The sequence below is a fragment of the Taeniopygia guttata genome, chromosome 4A, assembly GCF_048771995.1.
Source record: "Taeniopygia guttata chromosome 4A, bTaeGut7.mat, whole genome shotgun sequence".
In the NCBI taxonomy this organism is placed as follows: domain Eukaryota; kingdom Metazoa; phylum Chordata; class Aves; order Passeriformes; family Estrildidae; genus Taeniopygia; species Taeniopygia guttata.
Window position 1 is genome coordinate 16,347,774 of NC_133029.1, and position 26,743 is coordinate 16,374,516.

A 26,743-nucleotide genomic window follows, 5' to 3' on the forward strand; every position below is an offset into this window, starting at 1 on the left:
CGCACGGGCGGGGCGGGTTATGGGGTGCGCAGCTGGCGCTGTCAGTCGCGGCCCAAGATGGCGGCGGCCGGGGGCGGATGGAGGCGCTGGTGACGGTGCGGAGACTCGCCGCCGTCTGTACCATGGTGAGAGCCCGCGGGCCGCTCCCCGGGGGCTCCCGGCCTTCAGGGCCCGCCCTCCGCGCCGTGCGGCCGGAGAAGCGGTTCGCACCGATCGCTGCGGGAGGCCTCGCCGCCGGTACCGGTGTCTGAGGGGCCGGAACGGGGCGAGGGGAGCGCGGCCGGGGCTCGCAGGGATTTGGGATAATGGGGCTGAAATCCGGTGGGAAAGGTGCAGAAACGCGAGCTCGGCGCTCCCGGTGGGTGTGTCTGCCGTCGCTTGTGCCCTGAAATGTTTTTCGGGCCGGTGGGTACTGCCTTTCGGAGAGAAAAGGAATAATCGGGCATTAATTGGCCTTGTGCCCAGGTCGTAGTGGGTTGTTGCGATAAGTGAGTTGCTTTTAAAGCTCGTTCTACTCGTTTGTCAGAGCTCTGCAGTCGCTCCACGTGCATGCGTGTCCCGGCACCGTCCGGGAGAGCGGCAGGCTGCTAACTGCGTGATTATGCAGAATTTTTAATGAAGTTCCGCCGCTGTGTAAACAGAGGCCGGGGTGGCCGGGCTGAGATATTGCCCTGTGAGTGTGCTGTGCCCAGCTGCGAGACGCCGGAGCTGCGCTCGCAGAACTCCGGGAGGGGTTCCCAGAACCTCCGGGAGCGGTTCCCTCCGCAGGACATCGCTCCGGGAGCGGTTCCCTCCGCAGGACATCGCTCTGGGAGCGGTTCCCTCCGCAGGACATCGCTCTGGGGCTGCCCGCGTGGAGCATTTGGGTTTTCACAGTGCCGCCCTTCCACCGCTCAGCTTCCCCTCTCCCTTCTGCAGCCTCAGCAGGGTCACACCTCTTCCCTGGCTCTGTTTCACCCGGGTGGGAAAGGAACAGGATTTTCCTACTTTGCCATGCAGGTGCTGACTCCCAGTGTGACTCCAGACCCGGCTGAACTGAACCAGTACAAACTGGGCATTTGCAGTTTCACACCCCTAACCAGAGACATTCATCTTTGCTTTTCAAATCCCTGGCCGTGGAGACCTCCCTGGAAGCCTCTGGGAGAAGGCTTCCCAGGACTTTATCCTTCCCTAGTCTCACTAAATGGGTTTTTTTTCCCTAGATAATTTGTATTTTTTAATTGCCATCACAGACACAGGTAAGGTGAAGGCCTTGAGAGGTGAACTACAAATTTGCTGAGGAGTTCTGCAGCCCAGAGGCAGAGATTGACTCAGTCCCTGGAATATTTTGGATGCATTCCTGAGAGCAGCTGGCTGAGTGTTGGATTGAGAGGGCAGAGGGGAGGCAGAGCATTTCCCTGGGACTGTGCAGCGAGACCTGAGCACATCCCAGTGGGGTTTTGGCATTTTTGCTCCTGTGCCTGCCTGGATTTTGGTTGGGATGGTGGATGGAAGTTGGGCAGGTTCCTCCCATTCCCCTCCTGAAGTTCTGGGGCTGTTCTTTTCCAAGAACTGCTGCAGCTCTGGGGGGGCAGATTCTCCCACATGTTTCAAGTGGAGAATTTGCTGCTTCAGTTCTGTGGAGAAATCACAGAACAGTGCTGGTAGCACTAAATGTTTGCATGAAACTGGCTTCCAAATTTCTTAATTAGTTGTTTAATCAAATGCTGTGGAATCTGTCAGCATCAGTGTTTCAGGTGCATGTGTAGCTTGGCTAAAATTACTGTCAGTATTAACATTTATTCCCTCATCTAGCCCAGGAAATTAAGGTCTGGGTGCTGTATTTTAAAACTGGATGAGTTTATTTGCATGTCCAGCAAGTAAAAATACTCTTTGGTTTGTCATAAAGGTAGATGAAAAACCTGAGACTTCTTTACAAAAACATTGAAATACATGAACAGAGTCCCTTTGGGAGCTGCTTTCTTCAGGATTATGCTAATCTATAGTGATTCTACAGGACTTGACTTTTTTTTTTTTTTTTTTTAGTAAAATATGCAGTTTTTGCCAGCATTTCCTGTCATCACCTGTCCTCCAGGCTGGAAAAATGAAACCCTGGTTTGTGACATTGTCAGACCCTTCAGCATCACAGGACTGCTGTTCCTGACTGCTTCTCATTTCTCTCCAATATCTCTTTAAAAATGAAATTCTGAGCTCATTAGCAGCCAGTAATGAGGTTGAACTTGAATCATCTCCCCCTCCCTAAAACTGCCTGTGGATCAGCTCTGCTGTGCCTCAGGGTGGTGGCATTTTGAGCACCATCCCTTTTCCAGGATTTTGATGTCTCAGGTTTTGGCTTTTATATTTTTCAGATTCTGTGCTGCTTTAGTGTGTGGGTCTGGGCTTCATATTATGAGATGTTGAGCTCTTTTCACAGAGCAGGGAGACAAAACAATTCCTTCTCTAGCTGGGACCAAGGACAATGATCCAAACCTCAGGCCCAAGAGCACAAACAATGTAGGCTGGAGAGAGAAAAACAATGAGGATGGGACTGCCTGGGCTGGAGCTGTAACAGCACAATGAGCTCCAATCTGCAAATGGAGCAGAACTGATCAAAGTGAGATACCCCATGACTGCTCGTGCATTTTGGGACCATTTTGGTTCATTTGGGTGCAGCCCTGGCTGGGCTCTTGTGCTGCCCAAGGTGGATCCATGGAAGAGATCCTTTTAATAAATCCCTTTATTCTGTAACTCTGTCCAGCCTCTGCTCTAGGTCAGCCTTTACAAGGCATCAGTTCCATCACATCCATGTGGCAGCTCCAGCCTGGCCAGGACTGGGAGCTGGGAGGGAGCAGGAATTGTTCATCTGGATGTGATTCATTGCTTGGGGAGGCTGCTGACACCACGTGGAAAGCACAGCCATGGCCAGGAGCCACTGCCCCAGCTCTGCTTCCCTGGCAGAGCTTTGTGTCCCAGCCCTTCCCTTTGCTCTGGCCTTTGGGTTTTTTTCCTTCTGTTTGCAGGCAGCTGCAGCATTGAGGGAAATGGCAGCAGGGATGGAAGCAGAGAGCACTGCTGAGGCATTTTGCATAAAAAATCTACAGCTGCTGTTTCAGAAGTGTTCAAAGGGGAGATCTGTGGGTCTGGGGTGGACAGGTGGGAATCCTCCTTTGGCTGAGGAGAGTGAAGAGGGCAGAATTCCTTGGGTCTGACTGCATCCTCTGACCCAGGATGTGTTTTCTGTGCTCTGAGGCAGTTGTAGAACTGAGTTTCTGAGTCAGAACTTGAGGATTTTGTTGAATTGACAGAACTTTTGGAAGAGGAGACCAGAACTTGAGAAAGGAGCAAGGTGCAAAGCCCAGAGTTGAGCTTTTCCTCTCTGGCAGCTTGTGAGGAGTCTGTGAGCAGCATATTGTTTCTTGTAGGCAATTAGGGTCACTTCCTCTAGATTCATGTTTAATTGTTGGTTAAACCAGTAGGACATGCCTGAAGAACTCCAATCCAGGCTACAAATTGAGGGTAATCTTACATACTCTGAATCAGGCCATAATTATTGACTTCAGTGCTGGAGGGGAGGTGGCTGCAGTATTTGTAAGTCCCACATTTCCATTTGCCTCCTGAATAATTTACACTGGGCAGCTCAAGCAGATCTGTGATGTCCCTGGTGTGTAATGTCACCTCCCTGCTGTCACCTGTAGCTGTAGGACTTTGGTTTGGCTTTATCAGAGAATTAACATTTATAGCATTTCTTTTTATCATGGGAAGAAGGGAGGGTGGAAGTAGAGCTGGCTAAGCAGATTTCTGTCTCTAGCAGTGCTCTGCTTCTTGACTGACTTGCTTACCTGAAAGAATCCAAATATTCATCCTTGCACTTAAAACCCAGCCTGAGAATAACTGAGAAGAATTGTTTTTTTGGGGAAAAGAAATACATGACCCTTTGCAAAGCAGGGAGGAGGTCACTTCCAGGTTTCCCCACACGCTGTTTGTATTCTGGTTTAATGTTGTGTGTGATGGGTGTTTATTGCTGCAGATCTGGGGCTTCTGACAGTTTGGGGCTGGAAGCAAAGCCAGCCTGCAGTTCAGGTGGAACACACAGCTTCCCTTGGAACGAGTTTGGGATTTTACAGGAGTCCTGAAGGCATGAATGAGCTTTGGTGCTGTTCTGGTGTCTGCTTTGATTGTCTGTAAACTTGTAAAATGTCATGCTTTAGTTGTCCTCACAAAAGTGAGAGATCATGAGAGATCCCAGCTGTGTTGTGCATGGAGCTGAGGAAGCTGGGCACTCCATGGTTCATTTGTTCCAAGTAGACACTGATTATATTAGAGGTCTTCTACTTCAGAGCTGCTACCATTTAAAAATGAAGTGTGAATACCTGGGGAAGGATGCTAAAATAACAGAGTATAGCTTGTTCAAGGTGTGCTCTATTATTGAATCTCTGTTGTTTGGTTCTTTAATCAGGATTTAGAGAAATGCTTTTATTGCTTTGGAATTCATCTGTTTACATGCCCATCACTTGCTGTCTTGTTGCTATTAAAAAAGAAATGGTTTTCAGTGCTTGCTCCAGCAGATGTCAGTTTGGGGGATTCCTGCACTTGCTGCCAAAATAAAGGGCAGCATTGTGCATCATTATGGTTTGTTTGTATGTCGTATTTTCTATTTTCAGCTCCTTTTATAGTGAATACTTCAAGTGGGCTTGTAAAACAGATGGGGATAAACTTTGTTGTGAAAGGACAAGAGAGAATGGTTTTAAACTAAAAGTGGGTTAATTTAGACTGGAAAGGAAGGAATTTTTTTCCATTATGGGTGGTAAAGCACTGGCACAGGTGCCCAGAGCAGCTGTGGCTGCCCCTGGATCCCTGGCAGTGCCCAAGGCCAGGCTGGACAGGGCTTGGAGCAGCCTGGGACAGTGTCCCACCCTGGCAGGGGGTGGCACTGGATGAGCTCTAAGGTCCCTTCCAACCTAAACTATTCCATGATTTATCCACTTAACCTCTCATACACTAAGTTGTGAATATATCTCCCCATTCAGACCCATTTACTGGCCCCACAGCTGAGTTTTACTGCTCTGTAAAATGTCTGAAGTTATAAATGAAATATAAACCTATTTATAAATCTTCACCCTCCCTCAGCATCCACTTCCTTACTCTCCACAGCATTGTCCCTGCACTGTTTGATGTGTGAGGCTCCTGATAAAATCTCACTGCCAGCTCACAAAAGAACAATGCTGGTAAACACTGGGCCTTGCACAGCTGGGAGCTGTTTGTGTTTGTTCTGTTAGAGAGCTGAGCTGGCAAAGCCTCCTCCACTCCTATGTGTGTTACTGGGTCACTGGGAGAAGCACAAGGTCACGAGTTTTATGGGTGGAGAAATCGGGGGGGATGAGCTGGGAGCTGTGCTGATGTGGGTGGGAGTGGATGAGGAAACTGGGATGGACTGGGAGCAGTGCTGATGTGGGAGGGAGTGACTGAGGAAACTGGGATGGACTGGGAGCTGTGCTGATGTGGGAGGCAGTGACTGAGGAAACTGGGATGGACTGGGAGCTGTGCTGATGTGGGAGGGAGTGGATGAGGAGAGGAAGGAGCTGCTGGCAAAGGTTCTGTTTTTCCTGCCCTTTCTCCAGCATCATTTCCATGTGTTCTCTTCACTGGAGCCCAGCTTTGCTATCTCACTTACAGAGCATAAGATGAGAGGGTTTCACAGGAAGCCCTGCTTTGCCTTTGGGAGGTGTGGATCCTGTGGACCTTGCAGGACCAGCTCCTCCCAGAATAAATATGTGCTTGGAGGAGTTTACAAAGCAGCCTGCATTCATTGATTTAAAACCACTCCAATTAAGGCTTCACGGGAGAAAGCTCCTGTGGAAATACAGCACTTTGGAGTTTCTCTGGGTGCCATGGCAGCAGTCAGGGTGCTCTGTGAGCTTTCCTCCCCACTGGAAATGGGCACAGCCTTAGGAGGAAGATTCCGTGGCTTTTGGAAGTGTGGTGCCTTGGATAGTCTGTGACACTGCTCCTTTCAGGATTATCAGTTTGTTTGGAGTGATTATGCAGGCAAAGTGCTGCAATCCAGGGCTCAATTTACAGTAATTTGTTATGCCTGGAACACAGACAGCCTTCCCAGATCCATGAAAAGGGATCCTTTCAAACCCCCAGCTGACAGCTCTTTTTATCTGCCTTCAGTGCTCCACACAGCCAAGGAGTTTTATAGGATGGGGAAAGCAACATCTAATCTGTGTTTAAAAAACCATGACAGTGTGTTCTATAAACTTGCAGCAATACAACCCCAATCTGCTCCATTTCCACTTCCCCAAGGTAATTTTCATAGTCCTGAAGCTGGAACTATTATCTCAGCAAATTCAGCAAGTGCAGGCAGACTTCCACATCAGCTCATACAGATTTCTTTCCTGCAAGGTTTTAAGTAGCTCTGGCTACTTAACTATCAATTGAAACCTCATGAAGCATTTGTTTGGTAAGTCTTTCTGAATTTCTGTGTCTGTCAATGACACTGAAGAAATCTTGAGTATTTTTTGTCATTACATTGAGTTAGTGGTGGTTATGGAATGGTTCTAAACCCACTGGCAATTCAAAACCTGTGTAATTAGAGCCCCTCAGAACTTGTCAGGGGTGAATGCCATCAACTCCCAGGGCACTGGGATCTCCCCACTCATGACTCCTTCCCTGCTTTGTGGGTTTTTCCCTCATTTCCCAGCTCCAGTGCTCACTGTTTGCTGAGCAGCAGCACAGCACTGACCTGATTATTTTGACAAGAGCTCAGAGTAACAGTGAGGGTCCTGACCCAGAGTTGTGCTAATTTTGGTCCTTTTTTCCCTGGAGCTGCAGCAGCAGCTGCTCCATGCTCTGGTCTCCTCATACCCTTCTTTCTGCTTTTCTAACCATCCCCACATGTGCAGAGTTACCTCCAGAGCAGCAGAAAGCAGATCTTTGGGAATGGAAATGGGGATTTCAGCCAAGTGGGAAAGTGTTAGTTCAGGGTAAAAAAATGGGTAGTCTGTATTAACCGTCCTCTAATTGTCAGCCAAGGCTTGTGGTTGTTCAGGATTTCACTGAAACTCAGTAAAACTCATTTTGCTGAAAAGGAAGGAGGTTGTAACTTGAAGCAGGAACCAGGAGGATGCTGGAAATGTGGAATTCTCAGCTGACAGCAGCTCCTGTTCTGAACTGTGAGGTTGTTCATAATCACTCCCAGCTTTTATTCATCCACAGCTTCACCAAAACTCTTCAACTCAGAGTCCAATTGTAATTTCTACTATAAAGCTAATTAAATGTAATACAGACAGAGCTGAGCACTCCTCTGATTCCTGTCAGATAAGTGAATGCACTCTATGAGCTTTTGTCTATAAGAATAATTACAAATCCATTAATTTTAAGGTCACCAAATATTGAAGCCCCTGGAAAATTGATACATTTCCAGTTTCTGAAATCAATTAAATTTAGGCTGTGCAAAATACTCATTTTCTTTGCAGGAATAGGATTTTTTTTTTTTTTTTTTTTTTTTTTTTGCTAAGAAGAGGCAATAATGCCTAATTATCCTTCTGTGTGATCTTCTTTTGGTGCTGCAGTGAGTTACCACTGGGTGAGAAACAAAAGTCTACTGCTATTTAATCTACTTGCATGGTGCATTGAACTGGGGATAAATCTTTAAGACTTCTCTAGTGAGCAAAAATCACTTGGAGCTTACAAGCTGGAAGAGTTGATAGATCTCTTCTGGGTCTGATGGGTTATTCAGTTAAAATCTCAGGAGTACTGTGGGATCACTGCCTCAGTATGGCTTGCTTAGACAGCTCCCTCAGGTAAGGGGGTTTCAAACTGCTGTTTTCACATCCCTTTTCTTTAAAAAATCCAACAAAACTTGCCTTGAGTGTTCTCTGGGTAAATATTAGTTTATCCCAGTGCTGTTTTCTCTATATCTCGTCCAGCTCTGAGCATGGACTAGAATCCCAGAATCCTTTAGGTTGGGAAAGACCTCCAGGATCATCGAGTCCACAGTGACAATCCCACCTTGTCACCAGCCCAGAGCACTGAGTGCCACATCCTGCCTTTTCTTACATTTTTAAATCAAGATATTGGTGTGATATCCCTCACTGTCTTGGTATGAAAAAGCAAGGAAAACTTGAATATAACAACTCCCTGTGCTGTTGTTTGATACTTTAATATTTGATATATTAGGTTTTCTTAAGGATGTTCTTTGTCTTTTCCAAGACATGCTGAAATGTTCTTGGGTAGACCCTTCTTTTAATTAGCTGATCTGCATAAAGTAAAATGACTGCAGCTGTGACAGGAAATACTTTATTACTGTCCTTTGGGGGTTTTCTTGGCCATTTTTAGCTGTGTGCATTCCTGCTGAGGTGGTGATAGCTGAGATGGGCCAGGCAGTTTTTCATTTTCCTGTTTGTCTGATAATTCCAGAACTGTGGAAGCACAGCCAGTTCTGTGAATGGGGTGTGAGCAGAAAAGGGGAGCTCTGAGACAACACCTGAAGTCCCAGGAGTTTCCAGAAAATGGAAAATTCTGCTTAGAGTGCTGAAACTTCCGTTGTCACCTCCCCCACCTCTGTGAGACACTAAATTCACATCTCATTATGTAAGTCAATCACTGTCACCACGTGGTTAAATGAGGGGAGGTTTTCCTCCTGGGGCAGTTGTAGAAATCTGGGTTTATTCCTGCTCACAGCGCTGAGTTTGGTGGTCCTGAAGCAGAGCAGCAGAAAGAGCATTTCCTTGCACCTCCCAGAAGCCAAGGATGTACTCTGGGGTGGTTAAAACATTCATTTATTTCCTTTACACTAGCAGTGAGAAGTCATTAATCTTTACATTCAGCTGTATTTTAGTTTTTAGTGTTTTTGCTTAGCTGTTTTATGCCAAGCAAACTTGATTGCTATGGGTGTGGGATTTTTTCATGGCATTTCTTGTTGCCCCCACAATGTGTCACATAGTTTAGCAAAGCTGTATTGATTTTCTGATGGTTTTAGGTGTGCAAAGTACCACAAGATGCAGAACACTTTGGCAGAACCCCAGAGAGGTGCATTTCTTAATTCCCCAAATAATAAAAAAAATTCATATTACGTACACTTGCCACTTTGGTTAGATTTTTTACTCTAGACAAGATGTGACTTATATTTCCAAAATGCTGAAGTGTGGATTGTTTCTTGTCAGGAAATATTCCTGTGATCTGTGGCAGATGGAAAAGTCTTTTATCTGGGGTGGGCAAAGGTGTGTGACAGCAAAGCCTCATTGCAGCAGGACATGGCTCAGGCTGGACCAGATTGCAGCTGCACTGGGTTAATTGGCTAATTGGTAATTGAGTTGCAGAGATCCCTGTTGGGAGGAGCTGGACTTTGCAGTTCTGGACCTTACCCCAAAACGTGACTGAGGCCAAGTGGTGCCCTCACCATAAAGTGGATTTCCTCCCCCCCATATCCTTGTTTAGTGCAGTTCTCCTGGACACTGACTCTGTGGTGAATCATCTGGACTTCTGCAAGGGAATTCTTTTTCCATGGAATGCTGGGCATTGCATTTCCTGCAGCTTTTTCACTATTTAATTTGAAAGTTTGCACCTTCAGAACTATTTATGATTAATCTGTAATTTTTTTTAATTCATCCCAAAACTGCTTTGAGTCCTGTTTTGGGTTTTTTTATTATTTTATGCATTTAAAATAGTCTCTGGCAAGAAACTTTAGAATTATCACAGAATCCCAGAATGATTTGGGTTGGAAGGGACCTCAAAGCTCATCCCATTCCATGGGCCTGGGCACCTTCCACTATCCCAGGTTGCTCCAGCCTGGCCTTGAATACTCCCAGGGATGAGGCATCTAAAACTTTAGTTATAAATAATACATTAAATATAATCTAATTTATTAAGGAAACCTTAATTTTTTAATCTGCCTCTGCAGTTAATTTACCCAAATGTATAAAGTTTGGGCAATAAATACAAGGAAACACTTGGGAAAAAAACTCACCTGTGACCTGTCAGGTTAAATGGATACAAGTTGGTGGCTTGGCTGACAAGCCTGGTTTATGGTAGGTTATTCAATTCTTTATATCACAGCTTTATTAAAAATTACAATTCATATGGTTTTATTTATTTGTTCAGGTATTTATTGCATGTGTTGCTTTCCAGCTGGAGCATTTGGGCTGTCACTGGTGTGACAGGTGTCACTGGTTCTGTGAGGTTTGGTACCTCCTTTAATGGGCTTTCCTCCAGTGTTTGCCTGATAAAATACTGGAGATCATGGAGGGGGCGAGGAAACTCCAGAGAAATTGAAACTGCACTTCACAGGCTGACAGGATTTACAAATCCTCCTTTCTTAATCTCCAAACGTGCAGCATGGAAGAGCAAAACAACCTCAGCAGGAGCCAGTTCTGATTTCCAGGCCCAGAATTTTTCCCTCTTGTGCATTTCTGAATTTTGATGCTCATCTCCAGTTACAGCATTTTGCAAAGGCAGTGTGGATCAGAACAGTGGAAGTGGAGAGCTGAGGTAGCCCAGGAGAGACCCCTGTCAGCAAATCCTCCTTGCTGATTGTTCTCCTTTTTTTAGGTTTGGTTTGGGGTTTTTGGGGGGAGATACTGGAGGAAAAAGAGCTCCTTGGAAGCAGGGAATGCCTGCAAGGAAACAAATGAAAGGAGCTGCCTGAACTGGCACTGATGCCTCAGAAATGTTGTGTGTAATTGCTGCTTGAGCAGAGCTCTGCTTGTAAATCTGTCAGCACCCTGTGAATTTTTTGTGGGGTTTGGAGTACCCAGTTCTGAGCCTGCCTCATTTTATCTGCTTTGAGAAATGTAACTCACTGTAAATCTGATGGGGGACATCCAACTACAACTGTTAACCAGATTATTTCTTGGTTTCTTTCCTGTTTTTTTTAGGAAATTTTTAGTTATTTCTCTGTCAAAGACAATCTGGATGGAACTGTCCTTACAGTCTCTAATTAATAGGGAAGTGATGGAAATGTTATCTCAGTGATTAAAAGGCATTGGTTGCTTCAAGGGAATAAATTAATTGAGCTTTGCTGGTCTGTAATGTTTGGTTGAATGCTTTTCTGAGGTGTCTGAAGGTGGCTCACCTGTGCAGGAGGATTTCTGTGTGGGCAAGGTTAGACTTGGAGTCACTTGGTCATTTAAAACAGAATTTGGAATCCAAAGTGTTTGGATTCTGCACAAAGGAGCTCAGGAATGCTGGAGCATCAGCAAGAAGCATTAAAGAACAAGGTGGAGAGGAATGAGGGAAGGTACAAACCCCAAGATATTCCCATCTATAAGGTGTTGGTGGGTTGAAAATGGAAAGAGATGAAGAAACCACTTTGAATATGAAGTGGCCAAAGTTGAAATTCAAAATAAAACATTGGAATGCTTTGGTTGTTGCTTTATGTGCCAAATCAGAGCAGTGGTGGTTTTCAGTTGTGTCTAAAAGAGCAAATTCCATCCTCGTTGTACTGCTGGAAACTCAAGGACGTGTCAAAATGCACTGTGAGCTTCATACATCCCCCTGAAATCAAAGGTAGCAAAGCCAAAGCACTTTAGGTGATCTGAGATGTGATAAAACTCTTCCTTCCATTCTTCTGGGGGTTTGTAATCAAAAACTTCACTTGTCCACAGTATTTTGCAAAATAAAGCTAGAAGAATGCCGGATAAGTTTTTTTATTTTTACAGTGCATTCTTGACTAAATTCAGTTGCTGTTTCAAGATCACTGTGGCCAACCTGGTGTTTTAAGTGAGAGCAGTTGATCGTGGTAATTTCCTAATAAACTCAAATGTAGAAAACCCTTCTGTTAGATCAGATTACTAATTTTGGCTGAGGGAGTTGAGATTTTAAATGAGACCTTGGTACATTTATGATAATAAAGCATCATATTAATTTAATTCTGAAGAACACAGCAAACACAAAGTACTGATTTTCAATGGAAGTGAATTATTTCCTAAGCTTTGGGTTTTTTTAGGAAATTTCTGTTTTCTCTAACAAAAATATTGGTTTTTTTTAGGGCGCCAATGCCTCCGCTTTGGAGAAAGAGATTGGTCCTGAGCAGTTCCCTGTGAATGAGCATTACTTTGGCTTGGTCAATGTAAGTGAATTTTCTATGCTTAAAATGCTGGGTTTTAAATCACATCCTAATTTGGAGCTTAGCAGGATTCTCTGAGAACTTGATTGATGAGACTTCTCTCTTCGAGTGGGACTGAGCACAGACACCACATCCTGCAGTGTGCTTATTAACCAAGATAGCATTTCATCTGAAACACAGAAAAATAAATTTATTTCTTGTGAAGTCTCTGAGAGAGCTCTTCCTCCTTCAGTACATTTCTACTTCTAAGATTTTAATATTTAGCTGGAAAATTGGAAAAAATAAAGTGTGTCCATTGTTCATATGCTGTTCCAGACAAGATTTTCCACTGATGCTGCAGTGCAGGGAAGGTTTTAAAATAAAAATGTGTTACTTTTTAGTTCTAAAAACACCCCTCTCGTGGGAGGAGTGGAAGTTTTGTGCAGGAGATGAATGACATGGACTGGGTGGATAATTCCTTCGTGTTGTAATACTCCTTCTGGATTTTTGGTGTAGCCATGAACCCTCCAAAAAGCTGAATTTTTGCAGTTTGTTTGGCTGTGGGGCAGCAGACTTGTCTGTCAGCATTAACTGTGCAGAGGATGTTGATCCTGCTTAGTTCAGAGCAGCAGTGGTTCTGTGGCATCCTATTTATGATGGGAAAATGCAATTTTGGCAGAACTCACTAGAAACAATTATTTCTGTGTTCTGGTTGTCAGGGTTGTGTTGAGAGCTGGGACATGCTCTGTGTCTTCACACACCAAGTATGGCCAACTAAATAGTATTTATTGAGCTCATTAGAGACCCAGTTAATTGACTTTGTGTGGGTTTCTAGCAGTTTATATTTCAGACACACAGCTATCCAAACACCCAGAACTGGTGGCCATTCCAGTGCTGCTGAGGTTTGCACCATAATGGCAAAAATGGAATCATAACAAAAATAGCAGAGCACTGAATGGTGTGAGGAGGAAAAACAGCGTCCTGAAAATAACCAGAATTGTTAGAACCCCATCCATTCTCTGTTTTGAAGGACCAAACACTGCTGTGCTTCATTTCTTCCAACTGGTTTCTTGAGGGTGGTGTTTTCACGCTGTTGTTCTGCTGAGCTTTTTCTGAAGTTATTTCTGGGTCTTTCATGATTAATGGAATTAATTGGAGTATTTTAAAGAGGGCAGTTTCATGGCTTCAGCATCAGTGCTGTTAAATGTGTGATTGCACTGCAGATACAATCAGGTGTTGAACTCGTGAACAATGGAGGTCTAAACTTTGGGTTGAATAGTTATTAACTTTTGGATCAGTGAGCTAAAGCAACCTGACTGTTAAACTGTGTCTAAAGCCTCTGCAGAATATTTGGGAAACTGCTAAAATAGTTTATATTTACTAAAGCTCAAGAAGAATGGAACAATGGTGTCATTCCAGAATTTCATCTCAGTTTTCATTTTAAGAAGCTCCTATCTTCAAATAAGCTTTCAGACTTAGAATACCTATTTTGTGTTGTGTGCAGATTTATTTAGCATGATGCTTCCTTGTTTTTCTAGATCACTAACAAGCATGGGAGTGATTCTCTCTCCTCATTCATGTGTTTGTTTAGTTTCCGTGTTTATTTTCCTCGTGTCAATAAGTTTTAACTGTTGTTCCCTGTTGTTTGCATATGGCATAAATCAATGTTACTGTAGCTATAATCTGTGACCTTTTGAGCTGTATGAATTAAGCTGTTCATTTTCTGTTTCAGTCAAAGTGAAACCATTTTTCTTCAGGAATCACACCAAATTTGGGTGAATAGTGGCCTTGTCTCAGTGTATCACCTAAAACCAATCTGCCCTGCAGACAGATTTTTATGCTTTTTTGGTTATTTAAAACATGTTGCTCTTGGGGTGCAGAACCTTGTTACCAGACTATCTGGGGACTGGAAACCAAGAATTTTGTCCCTTTTTTGAAGCAGCAGCACAGTGAATTGCAGAGCAGCAGCTCTGAAGTCGTGGTATGTTGTGGGTGATAAGCTGTTATCCTGATGTCCTCCTTGCTCAGCCACAGGGAGCAGCCTCTGCAAGGCCTTATCTGTGCCCTGACACTGCCTGCACACAGGCCAGATGCAAACCAGCTGCTCTGTGCATGGCCCTGTATCGTGTGCTGCTCAAAACATTCCACTATAAGCAGGAAATATTGGTTTTGTTATTAATTTATAATCCATTTTGCCACTGGGATTGGCTCAGATGGTCAGAGCGGGGTGCTGGTAATGCCAAGGCTGTGGGTTTGATCCCTCTATGGGTTATTCACTTTAGAACTGGGCTCAATGATCCTCGTGGATCCCTCCCAACATAAAATATTCTGTGAAATTTATTATTTGTTTATTTAGTGTCCTTGCTACCCCTTCCCACTCAGGATGATGAGTAGTGCTGTGCGTCTCCAAAAATTTTGATTCTTTGCTGAACCCTTAATTACTTTTTCTGTGTATTCCCAGTATCCTGTGGGTGTTGTCTCCTCTCCCTTCCCTCACTGTCACAAGGATCAGCCTGTCCCCCATTCCCAGGCAGCGTTTCCCCCCATTCCCAGGCAGCGTTTCCCCCCATTCCCAGGCAGCGTTTCCCCCCATCCCAAGCAGAGTTTCCCCAATAAATGAGCTCTGTCAGTTGACTCCTCCAGCTTTACTGTGTGACATTCTTGATGCACTCTCTTCCTGTCATTCCTTTTTGGCAACCCTAATCCAAAGCCCTTTGTTTTTCCTCTGTTCTGTTTTTTTTTTGACCAGTTCGGCAATACCTGCTACTGCAACTCAGTCTTACAGGCACTTTATTTTTGTCGGCCATTTCGGGAAAAAGTTTTGGCATACAAGGTGCAGCCTCGAAAGAAGGAAAGCCTCCTGACCTGCCTCTCTGATCTCTTCAACAGTATTGCCACACAAAAGAAGAAGGTGGGAGTCATCCCACCCAAGAAATTTATTTCCCGCTTGAGGAAGGAAAATGGTAAATGAATAAATGATTTTTTAAAGCATTTTTAAGGATGTAAAATGTTAAATTCAGGTTTCTTTTGGAGTCTGAATTGTCAAGTCTTAACAGGTTTCTTTAAGATTTTTGTGGTGTGAAGTTCACCACCTGTGTGCTTGTCCTGTGAGTTGTCCTTATCGCAGTGTCTGTGTTTCTGGATTTGCACATGTCCAGATATTCCACACTGGCATGGTCTTCCCCAGAGGAACGAAGCACACTCCAGGTCCTTGCCCCAGGCTCTCATGAGCTCTCACAGGAGGCCCAGCCACTCACAGCCTGTTCTCTTGCATTTGTGGTAGGATGGATTCCTTAGGATCAGAACTGGTGGTTATTTCCCAGGGCTGTTTGGTGAGCAAAAGTTCTGGCTGTTGATTTATCCTCTCTGCTTGAACTTGAAAAGATAACAAACTTCCAGTAGGGGATATTTGCCCCTTGATGCTGGACTTAATGAACCAGTGGCCCAAGGCAACACATCTGAATTTCTTTATTTTTCTCCCTCTCCAAAGAAAAGAAGAAAGAAACTACAAAAAACCCCAATCCAATTCTTAAGTTCTGAGAAATGGCCAAACTAAGTTTCCTTAGTGGTAGTTTTCAGCTGTTTGTTTCTTCCAGCCTGAGGATAATCATTGAGAGAACAACAAAGTGCAGTTCTTCCCAAACTCACCAGTGCCACCAGAGCTGTGTAACAGGGGAGCAGAGGGAAGGGAAAAACCACAGTGACCTGGTGTTGGGAAGTGTCTGTGGGTGTTCATTCTCCTTCGTCTTCCTTTCCAGAATTATTTGATAATTACATGCAGCAGGATGCACACGAATTCCTCAACTACCTACTGAACACTATTGCTGACTTACTGCAAGAGGAGAAGAAGCAGGAGAAGCAGAATGGGAAGCTCCAGAATGGCAGCATTGAGAGTGAAGAAGGAGACAAGCCTGATCTGACGTGGGTCCATGAAATCTTCCAAGGAACACTAACCAATGAAACCAGATGTCTTAACTGTGAGGCTGTACGTGCACCACCAAACCACTCCTCTCTAGCTTTCTCCCAGCTTCTGGATTGGTTTCCCTAACACTGAGCACCCTTTCTCATTCATTAGGGTAGATGAAATTGCACTGTCTCTATTAAAATATGGAGCATAGTTTATTTTAGGACTCTATGCTCAAACCAGTGCTCATTAAGGTATGTTGCCCAGAAAAAGCCCAGTGTTTCTCCTCCCTGTTTCCATCGAGGCAGCTGCACCTGCCTGATGCAAGCTGCCTTTTTGTCTCCATGTTATTCCCTGTGTCAGTGATTGAGAGTTTATGTTGTGTTCCTACATGAGAGTTGCTCTTAATTTAACTCTGGCATGAGCTGAGTTGCTTGAAATGGGATTCTGTGCTCAGTGCTGGTCCTTGGCCACTCTATTTGAGAGCAAAAAAAGCGGTATGAAGTCTAGAATGAGAGCCACATCACCTGCAGACCAGGGATTTGTAGTTTGTCATATGCTCTGGTTTAATAATGCTAAAAAAAATGAAAACCCAGATGGGGAGAGAAATAAAAAACCCAAGAAGTGATTACAACAGAAAAGACTGTTCTTGGCATTTAAAATCTAAAGTTATGGCTATGTGGTGAGGAGAAGCTCCAAAAATGACATTAATAGGATTCTGTCACAAGGTTTTTGCAATGAAATGTGACTGTTCCACAAATGGAAAGATGGTTTTCCTCCCTGCTAACCCATTTAATTGAGGAGCCATCTGCCTGTTTCTGCCTTGCCTCTGAGTATTGACTGTTACACCCTGAAATGCAGCAGAAAGCTGCATCAGGCTGCAGAGAAAATGGAATGTGGTTAAAACCTCTCCAGTGAGAGCTCTGAGTGGTTAAAACCTGGGTTTGCCAGTGAAATAATCAGAAGTGCTTTGAAGTCTCAAGGGGGAGAGATGTTTAATGAGAAAGTGTTTGGGGTTTTGTGCTTTTTCCATAGGTTTTTGGTTTTGTTTTGTTGTTGTTGCTTTTTTTTTTTTAATGATCCTCTTCAGATTTTAACACCACATCAAATTATTTAATCACTTTTATTTTAGCTCAAGAAAAGGCCTCTTTGTGTGCATGTACATTTATTTTTAATCACATTGCATCACTCCAGAACTGGTTAAAAGAAATCTGCCAGCTCTAAATTGTTATCAAATATCTCTTCTTATTATTTTATTTTTTTAAGGTTAGTAGCAAAGATGAGGACTTTCTGGACCTCTCGGTTGATGTGGAACAAAATACATCAATTACACATTGTCTAAGGTAAACAAAATTCTTTGGGAATTGAAAAAATACCTGCCCTGGTCAGAAGGAAAGAGCCTGGATTAGTTATTCTCTGTAGGCTTTGACATGAGGTAAAATAGTGTGTGTTTTGGAAGGCTTCTTAGTGGGTTTTAGTAGTTAATAAATACTACTGGTAGATAAACTTGATTTTCACTTTCTTTTATGGGGATTGGAATTTGTTATATCACACAATCAGGCTTTATCAAAAAATAAATATGCAGTGTTTGGTTTCACAATAAATTCTTGATTATTTTCATATTCTTACTGAATTTCAGCTGCCTGGCCCTGATGTTAAGGGTCAGTTTGGTTTTTCCTGGTTTTTGCTCCATGTGTTTGTCTGCTGGATCCAAGGCTTATCAGCTGCTTGGATATTTAATTTGCATCCAGCATCTGGCTATTTAATAGCTGACAATGGATCTGTAATTGCTGGGAGCTGAAGGATCATTCAGATTTTGCTACTTAATGGCTGGAGATGTGAACATTTAATTTCTGCCACTAAAGAAAACATGGAATGACTGCTGATGGAAACAAAACTCAATCACCTTCTTGCTGTTTATTACCTTTCCTAGTCAGAAAATAGGCAGTTAATAGTGTAAATTCCAGATTTTTCCAGCTGAACATTGATGCTGCATCCCAGGAATGAGACAAATACACATCAAATGGGTCTGGGAGCACCATGAATGAAAGGAGCTTCATCCTCTCTGTGTTGTTTGGGGTTTTTTTCAGCATTTTCAGCCTGGATGCTCTAGAATATCCCTGCTTATGCCACTCTCTGATTTCCACAGGGGATTTAGTAACACTGAAACTCTATGCAGTGAATACAAATACTATTGTGAGCAGTGCCGCAGCAAACAGGAGGCACAGAAGAGGTAAGGGCCAAATATTCAGGCTGAGGCACATGTTCCCTTAAATTTTCTGGGCAAATACACCTGGTGAATTCAGGCAAGAAGAGGTGAGGTTGTCTAGGTCTGTGTTTGGTGGAGAAGTGGAGAGGCCAAGTGATTTCATGGTAGCCTCATCATGAGCAGATCCATTCTGTGTTTATCCCAGAAGAGTTTCTATCTGGTGTTTCCAGACATCCACTTTTTCCCCAGTTAGCATTAATCAGCTTAAAGCCGCTGGAAAATATCCCATCTGCTTTGTCTGGGAGCACTGGGTAAAAAAAAATCTTATTTCTCCCCTCAGACTTGGTCACAGCCAGAGCAGCAGCACAGATTTATTCCAGCTCTTTCTTCCCACTGATGGGTGAAAAATTGATGTTGTCCTGCAGTTGTCTTGCATTCAGATGCCAGTTGTGCTGTTAATAATTTGGAATAAATATTGCCTGTTCTCACTAAGAGAGAAAAAAAAAAAAAAAGGATTTTTTTATCCTGCCAATATTTTGGACACCTTTTACGACGCTTCCTCATAACGAAGCCATTCTTGAACAGATCTTTGTTTGGAGTGATTTTCTAATCCTTACCCATCATTTCACATATTTTTGTGCTCCAGAATGAGGGTGAAGAAGCTGCCCATGATCCTGGCTCTGCACTTGAAGAGGTTCAAGTACATGGACCAGCTGCACCGCTACACCAAGCTGAGCTACAGGGTGGTGTTCCCCCTGGAGCTGCGGCTCTTCAACACCTCGGGGGATGCCACCAACCCCGACAGGATGTACGACCTGGTGGCCGTGGTGGTTCACTGTGGCAGGTACTTCTGCACATTCCCTGCCTCCCCTTGGAATTTTGAAGGAATTTCTCATCCCTGTGCCGTTTCATAACGCTGCTTGGTAATGCAGGTGCATTACCATGTCAGAGCTGGTTGGCTGGAAGTATTTTGATTTTTTAAAAAAATGTCTTTTTTACTGTTTTTTTTGCTATTTAAAATTTTACTTTAAATTTTTACTATCTTAAATTTTACTTTACAGGCTAAGGTTTGTAATTTTCTGCCATTTTGTGTCACACAGTGACACATCAGACAAGTTTTTTCTTTGAGCTGTAGCAAAGAGCAATCATTAAAAAACCCCAAAACAACAAAAACCCCCACCCCTAATCCTGTTTTCCAGGAAATCTAAATGGAAGAAAAAGTAATCTTGGAAAAACACCTATTAAAATAGAATTAGATTATGGTTTTCATCTTGCTGCTGCCTAAACCCTTGAAGTTTCTTTAGAAGCTGGTGCCATCATGTGGAATAAACTGTGCACTGCTGGGTTTTCAAAATATCCTTATTCTCTTCATTGAATTTTCATTCTAGCAGCTTCAGTTCTGATTTTAAAAGCAAAGAGGGAAAAAATTCTAAGCATTTTAGGAAAAAAAGCTCTCATTGAAGGAAAAATTATTTCTAACTGCCTTCAGGAAGTGTGAATTTTTAAGTAACCAGTAATTACAGCACATAAATGTTTTGAAATATCTTTGTGAGGAAAAAATGCTAATAATGCATAGATTTAGTATAAATAAACTTGATAGAATTCCAGAAGATTTTTGTTGTGGTGCAGTTACAGTTATATATAATTTTTACCATTTTAGAATCTCATGCAATGCATTTTCTTGTGTAGTTTTTATTTGCCATACCTCTGCCTACACTTACATGTTTGGATAATGCTGATTAATAATTCAGATTATTAAATGGTTTTCCTTTTTTTCCTCAAACCTTTTTTCCTATGTGCGGCTTTTAGGATTCCTGTAACTCACCTGATCTCAGTTCTTACTGGGAATTTACCAAAGGCTTGAGATAAATGAGATTTTCTGAATATTTTCAGTTCTCAGAACTTGTTTGAAATATTTTGCAAATAGGGTTTTACTTTGGTTTATATTTAAATTAGGTTTAAATTTAAGTTTAAATTTAGTTTTATTTAGTTGCCCTAAACAAAGGAATTCTATTCTGAAATTGGAAACTTCCACCAGAAGGGAGGAAGAGCTCTCACAGAAGATCTGTCTGTAGTAAGGTTAAACCACACTGAGAGCTAAGGGAATTCCTGCTGTGAAATAAAATATTTCAGAGCTGATTTAAATCAAAACTTCACAGTGGTCAAAATACTCAGCAGTGGTGAATGCAACACAACAGAAATTGAAATATTTTTAATTTGATTTTTAAAATCTATGAGTGATGATATGAAATATTTACGGCATTGTATGTTTTGAATATTTTATATTTTCAAGCAGCTAACAGCAACATTTTAATTGAAGCAATTTGGCAAAAATCACAAAACCTCACCAGGGAAAAGCTGGGAAGTGGAGCTGGGGAGGCCAGAGGTGATTTTGGGGAGGGCAGTGGCTCCTGGATAATAAATTTGCAATTCCTTTTCCTGCAGTGGCCCAAACCGTGGGCATTACATCACCATCGTGAAGAGCCACGGCTTCTGGCTGCTGTTTGATGATGACATTGTAGAGGTGGGTAAGGAACAACAAAACACCCAAAAACTCTGATTTCAACTCATTTTTAAGCTCCTTTCCATTGCTAACTTGCATTTCATTGCTGCACTTAAGAGCTTCTCACTTTTTTTTTGGGTCACTTTTCAGCAACAATAGGAAAAAAATTATTTTTAGTGATGATGTTGAAACAGCTCAAGCAAATTTTTCCTTTTCTGCCAACATATTTGTAAAGGCTGATATCCACAATATTTATACATCCATGGATTTCACTTAATTAAGCAAATATCAAACAGCAGCACAAATGCCACAGCAGAGCTGGTTTTTGTAAAGATGAAAATGATTTGTTTGTCTCAGAGGTTCCGTGGTCAAGGTCTGATTAAGTGTCTAAATTGCAAAATCCATGCTTGTGTTGGTATAAAAATGTAGGACATTCCTCATTTTTAATTTTTTTTTTTTTTTGCATAGCTTTGAGCATCAAGGGTGGCTTCCCAGTCTTTGTGGCTGTCAACAGTTCCCTTTTTCCCATTTTCATATTTTTGGGGCAATTTTCCTCTGTTTCTGTCATAGTCCAACTACAGAATTGTCTCACCGAATTTGAAAGCAGTGTTCACCCCAATATTTTAAAATGCAAGTATTCTCCGTCTTTTCCGTCCAGTAGGTGAATTTCACATTTTAAAAGATGGAAAATAACCATCCTCTTATTCTGTATTTGTTTTCTATCAGTCACTTCTGTGTTGAATCTCCACTTTTAGGGCAAAACCAAATTTCTGTTTTTCTGCAAACACTGTTTACACTGTTATAGATGTGCCAAAAATGGCTTTTAAATGTGTGCTGTCTGTTATTGGGCAGTAAATCCAAGGAGCTGTCATGTAGTTCCTCTCTTCTGGGAAAAAAAACACTTTTTTTTCCTTTATATTCCTTTCTTTCTTTAATTCTGGCTTGCTTTTGTTTTTCAAGTTCTTCTTGTATATAATTGATTTTAAATGCTGTAAAAACCAAGCTCTTTGGAGGGTTTGCATTCTAGGTGTGGCACCTAACAAAACAGGTTTGAAAAGGTGAGTGCAAAGCTCTTGTTCACAGATACTGCAGCTGAAAGCCCAGGAAAAGGTTTTTCCCCCTGAAATACAAAAAGCTTTATTGCCTTTTGGCAAGTGATGTGAGTGAACAGCTCCAAACTGAAAATAGGAAGGAGTTTGTCCTCATTACCCACTAAATGTCAGCAGTGGGGAAGGCAGATTTATTTGTCTGTTGGGATTTCATGGGAGGGCCAACTCTCAATTAAATTGGAGATTGATGATCCCCAAACATCCTGCAGCATATGGGGAAAGCAGCAAATCCAGGGGACAAATCAGTCCAAGGGGGAGCCTGAATCAAGCAAAATGGATTGAGAAACCTCAGCCAATGATCTCTGGCTGATTTGATTTTGATACTTGTCACCAGAGCAGCCAGGGGATGCATCCCAGTGCCAGAGTTTACCTGGAAACATCCATCCATGGAGCTCCTCACCGAGGGGAGGCACAGAGTGGCTCTGCTTAAAAATTACCTCAGGGATTTGAATGCTGGCACTGGGATTGCAGGACTGGATTTGCATTGGAGAACCAGAATAGATGTCTGGAAATAAGCAAATCTCAGTTCATAAGAAACATAATTTTTAATGCCAGGTGAAGTTGCAGAATCCTGACATTTGTAGCTTTAGAGTAACAGCCATCCACTGGTTGTTACTCTACAGTTACAAGGGGGTTAAACATTATCTGGTCAATAAGAATGGGAAGAACAGAATCTGTATAATTCCCTTTCAGTTCCACTCTGTTTTCTGTGGATAGTGAAATTAAAGAAGGAAGTCAGTTTTGCTGTGCTGAAACTAAAAATATCTGAGGCGTGAATTAATATGGATCAAATGTTTGAGTTGCATTCAGAATGAGTAGTGGAAATAGGCTTGATTGCATGGCAAGTGAGTTGGCACTTAAAACGTGTTTGACTTGTCTGCTAAATATACTGCAGGAGCTGAGGAGTGTTCTTTCACTATATTTCTGTTAAAATGTGCCTCTAACAGTCTGTAGTAACGTTATGTTAATAAATGGTGTGAAAATGCAGCAGCCTCAGCAGGGGATTTCAGCTTCCCCTCACTCCTTGAATGGAGAAAAGACAAAACATCTGTTTGGGGGGTTTTTTTTCCCCCTTCTCTATTTTTTAAGAGAAGATGTTTAACAAAACTCTTCAAGAGAGAATTTCTGCAGTTGATGCATCTTCTGAAAACTCCTATCTGTTTTTTCTTGTGCTGGAAAAAGGCTGCTCCCAGCTCACTGCTGTTTGGCAGTGCCACATGGAGAAGCCAGTGCTGCTGAGCTGGTGGTGATGCCAAAATCTGCTCAGGGAGCAGAGATTTCACATTCTCCAAGTGGGTTCTGCAGCTGAGGAGGGTCCCTTTCTTTTAAGGTGTAATCACAGGTTGGTCTCTGCTCCTCCTGAGCAGGGCAGGTGTTCTGCTCAGACCTTCTAGGGTTTGGAACATTTCTTTACTTCCTCAACTTGATTCCTTGGGAGTAAAAGGAAAATTGGGGCTCATCTCCTCCTCAGCCTCTCATTTCTGTGGATCCAGAGTAGTAAAGGGATTAAAAAACTCCATCCCAGTGGAGTGATGAGCAGCACTCCCAGGTGCCTGGGAATGTTTTATTCCAATCTATGGGCTGCAGGATCCAGCTCACAGGTGGGAAGCCAGTTGTGCTCAGGACATGTGCAACCCGCATCTTAAATTGCTTGGAGTATGAGAGCAAAGCAGCTTTACTGCACACAGGTCACAACTTGAAATATAAGCAGATTTTAATGCTATTACTACAGCAAATCTTAGTTTTTCTTAAGACACAAACCTTGTGATAATGCCCCAGGAGGCTTTGCTTGGTAGGAAAGCTCTCTTATGGCCAAAGACCATAATTAGTTGAGACCCTCAGAACTCATGAAGCACTTGCAGGACTTTTCTCCTTAAAAGGGTCACAATAACTTTGAAATCTGGACTTATTTTAACTGAATTTTCAATCTACATGATGTGCACAACTGTACAAAAACCTGCTTGCCTGATTAGTGACTGCTTTCTTTTTTAACTTATAAAATAATTTAATTATAAAATACTCAGGCAAGGTACCACCAGCATGAGAAAAGCAAGTGTAAAAATGTCATGTAGTCATTTAAGGATACATTTTCATGGATCACTTGTTTTGTAGTCCAACATAGGACTGCACTCCTTCTGAGAAGTTTATTATTTCATCCTCATTTCCTGTTTTTTCAATAGTAAGTTATTAAGTGGGAAAAAATGTTTGGTTGGATTGAGTGATGTTGAAGTGTCACTGTGTCAGCACTGCTTGGCTTTCCAGATCAACTCCACAAGCTGGGAAGAATGGTTTATCTGGGAAAAAGCTTTTAGGGTGGTGTTGTGACTGAAGCTAATTAAAATTTCCATTAATTTTCAGAAAATTGATGCCCAGGCCATTGAAGAATTCTATGGGTTAACATCAGACATTTCCAAAAACTCTGAATCTGGATATATCCTCTTCTACCAGTCCAGGGACTGAGACAAGAGACACAAAGGATGGACACAAGGAAAAAGGGATCAAGCTTTGTCCGAGTGGAACACGTTTGTGCCAGCAGAGCAGTTCCTCGGTGGTGCTGTAGGACCAGGACAGAGCAGGGGGAGGAGAGAGCTCCCTCCTGCCCTTTTTGGAGGATTAGTGCTGAACTGCCCTAACAAGAAGAGCTTTTGTTCCAGTTTTCTTTCTGGGCTTTTTTTTTTTTTTTTTTCTGTGCTATCTTCCAAAATCTGTGTTACCTCTACTTGAAACCTGGCTGCTTATTTTTTCATGAACTCAAGAAGAGATTTCAAAGTAGCATTGTAGGATTTTTACCATTTAAAATTGGCCTGAGGCTATACCTTGGTTTCTGCAATAGTTTTTCTGTATTTTAGCAGAACATTTTCAATATTCAGTGTCAGCTGAAGGCATATTTTAGGATATGAGCAGCAGCTGGTTGCTGGATATTTTTGGTGACTCAGACTTGAGAAGCAGTACAAAGCTAAGATGTATTGGAAATGTCAAGTCTGTCATTTTTATAAAGAAAAAGCAGACAAACCCTTCTCTCTGCAGCATTGTAAACCTCCCCGTTCTGCATTCTCTTGGGTTTAGAGAACACTAACAGCACTGCTTCTTTTTGTGCTCTTATTTGTGCTGTTCTGTTCCTCCTGCAGAAGGCAGAGAACTGTCTCCACATCCAGCCTCTCCTGCTGTGCATTTTCCTTTGGAAGCAGCAGTTTTGCCTCCAGGCCCCGTTGCTGCAGGTTCCAGGGGAGCAGAGCAGCCCTGACCTGTCAAAGACCATCTCTGCTGTAGAAAAGTTGGGAATTCCAGCCTTTCTTGGAGCTGTTGCATAAACCAAAAGTGCCCTCATTCTGAAGCAGGATCTGTTCCACATTTCACTCAACTCTGAGCAAACTGATGCAAGTTGCATTTTGAATCTATGCTAATCCACAGAAACAGCACTAATTGGGAAGGGCTGGCCAAGGGAAGGGGGATTTAGGGAGCTAATCCAGGAGTTCTGAGTCTTGAGGTGAGAAGGAAAACCAACCAACCCACCAGACATTACCTGGTCAGTGCTGCAGCCATTGTTGGTGATGTTTGTCTCCATCTGGGAATCATAACCCCCACTAAAATGCTTCTGATTGTTTTACCTCTCTAGGCCTTGCTTCCCAGGGGAAATGGTTGGTCTGTTGAAGGCTGAAATGAAGCAATTATCTGTTATGTGTATATATTCTAATCTCAAGGATAACTAGGAAGAAAAGACTAAGAAAGTTGGTGAGAAATCTCAGAAAATCTTGTGCAAGTTTCTTTTGGAGAAGTCCTCTTGCTGTGCCAAAGCCTGTCACAGCTGGCTCCAGCCTCCCTGTGGGAATGAATGTTCTGCTGGGTCCCTGAGCTGTGTGTCCTCAGTGTGGCTGTCACAGCCCCTCATCTGTCCCCAGTGCTTGTTCTTGAGGATCTTTAACTTATGCAATTCTGTGGCTTGTGCAGGATATTCAATATTTTACCAAAACACTGTCCTCAGGAAAGCACCATCTCACAGTTCCTCGTGCTGCCTGTGTCTGTTCCTTCCTCTCATGACCACAAAGGTGATGTTTAGCAATTAATTCCTGCCTTCAAAGTGCAAATGAACCATTGCCATTGTATTCCAGCTGGGTACAGCTTCCATTCTCCTGGCACATCTCTTCCAGAAGATGAAATACGGACATTGGATTTTTTAATTCTTTTTTATTATACAGAGTACTGTCATTTTAAGAGACACATTCAACAGCAGCAGAAGTTCTTGTCATCTTGTTCCTGTTGTGTGACAATTGTTCCTGGCTAAGAGTCTTCTCCCCTTCTCCACACACAAGCTGTGAGTCCTCTCCTGGTGATGCCACCAGAAGACTCTCATCACTGAGTCTTGCAAAAAATGAAACAAAAAAAAGAGCACTGAGTTAAAAATAATCTAAACAGTAAATACAAAAAGTAATGTAGTACACTAGACATGTATTTTGTATATCTGGTGATACCTTTTTACAAATAAATTACCTGACTGAGAGATAATATTGAAAGATATATACTATAGATTAAAAGCTGTTCAAAGTGCACTTTTGCTACAGATTTATAAGGAGACTAAAATGAATTAAATGGAAAGAGAATGATGTGATGTTACTTCTGTATAATAAATGACCCCACCTGTCTCCAATAAAGGTCATTATGATCAAACCCACAGCACCCAGAGGTTTTTTCTTGAATTTCACTCCTTAACTTCTCCCAGGCTGCTGGCTGGCTGAGCATCCTGATCCTGCTGTTTGCATCCCTATAACCTGTGCAGGAATGGGTCAGAGCAGGAGAATTGAATAATTCAGTGTCAGAGATTGTAAGTGCTGTGCTGGTACAGCAGGGAGAGGTTACCCAGGGCCTCTGTTCCTCCATCCCTCCACTACCCCCTGGAGCTCTGCTGCTGCCTTTCCCTGGGATTTCTTCTCCTCTTCCCCCGTGTTGGGCTCCCGAAGACTTTGTTGCAAATATCATCTGACTGATCTGGAACAGA

At 42.7% G+C, this 26,743-nt stretch overlaps 1 protein-coding gene across 4 annotated transcripts; it reads left to right on the forward strand.

Moving 5' to 3' along the window:
- LOC100190002 (ubiquitin specific protease 12-like) lies at positions 1–26,415 on the forward strand. 4 transcript variants are annotated; one of them, XM_012573017.5, is made up of 9 exons: positions 2–125; positions 11,969–12,049; positions 14,775–14,988; positions 15,784–16,010; positions 17,196–17,272; positions 18,079–18,162; positions 18,785–18,982; positions 20,584–20,662; positions 24,109–26,415. In XM_012573017.5, the coding sequence occupies exons 1-9, from the start codon at positions 78–80 to the stop codon at positions 24,208–24,210; spliced, it is 1,110 nt and encodes a 369-aa protein (XP_012428471.1). In that variant the 5' UTR covers positions 2–77; the 3' UTR covers positions 24,211–26,415.
- The last annotated feature ends 328 nt before the right edge of the window (positions 26,416–26,743 follow it).

Bases quoted from the DNA above. Each gene is read 5' to 3' on its own strand.
- LOC100190002 (XM_012573017.5), top strand. From the start codon at position 78: ATGGAGGCGCTGGTGACGGTGCGGAGACTCGCCGCCGTCTGTACCATG. The intron at 18,163-18,784 runs GTAAGGGCCAAA...TTTGTGCTCCAG, and splicing joins AAACAGGAGGCACAGAAGAG to AATGAGGGTGAAGAAGCTGC. The intron at 18,983-20,583 runs GTACTTCTGCAC...CTTTTCCTGCAG, and splicing joins GTGGTGGTTCACTGTGGCAG to TGGCCCAAACCGTGGGCATT.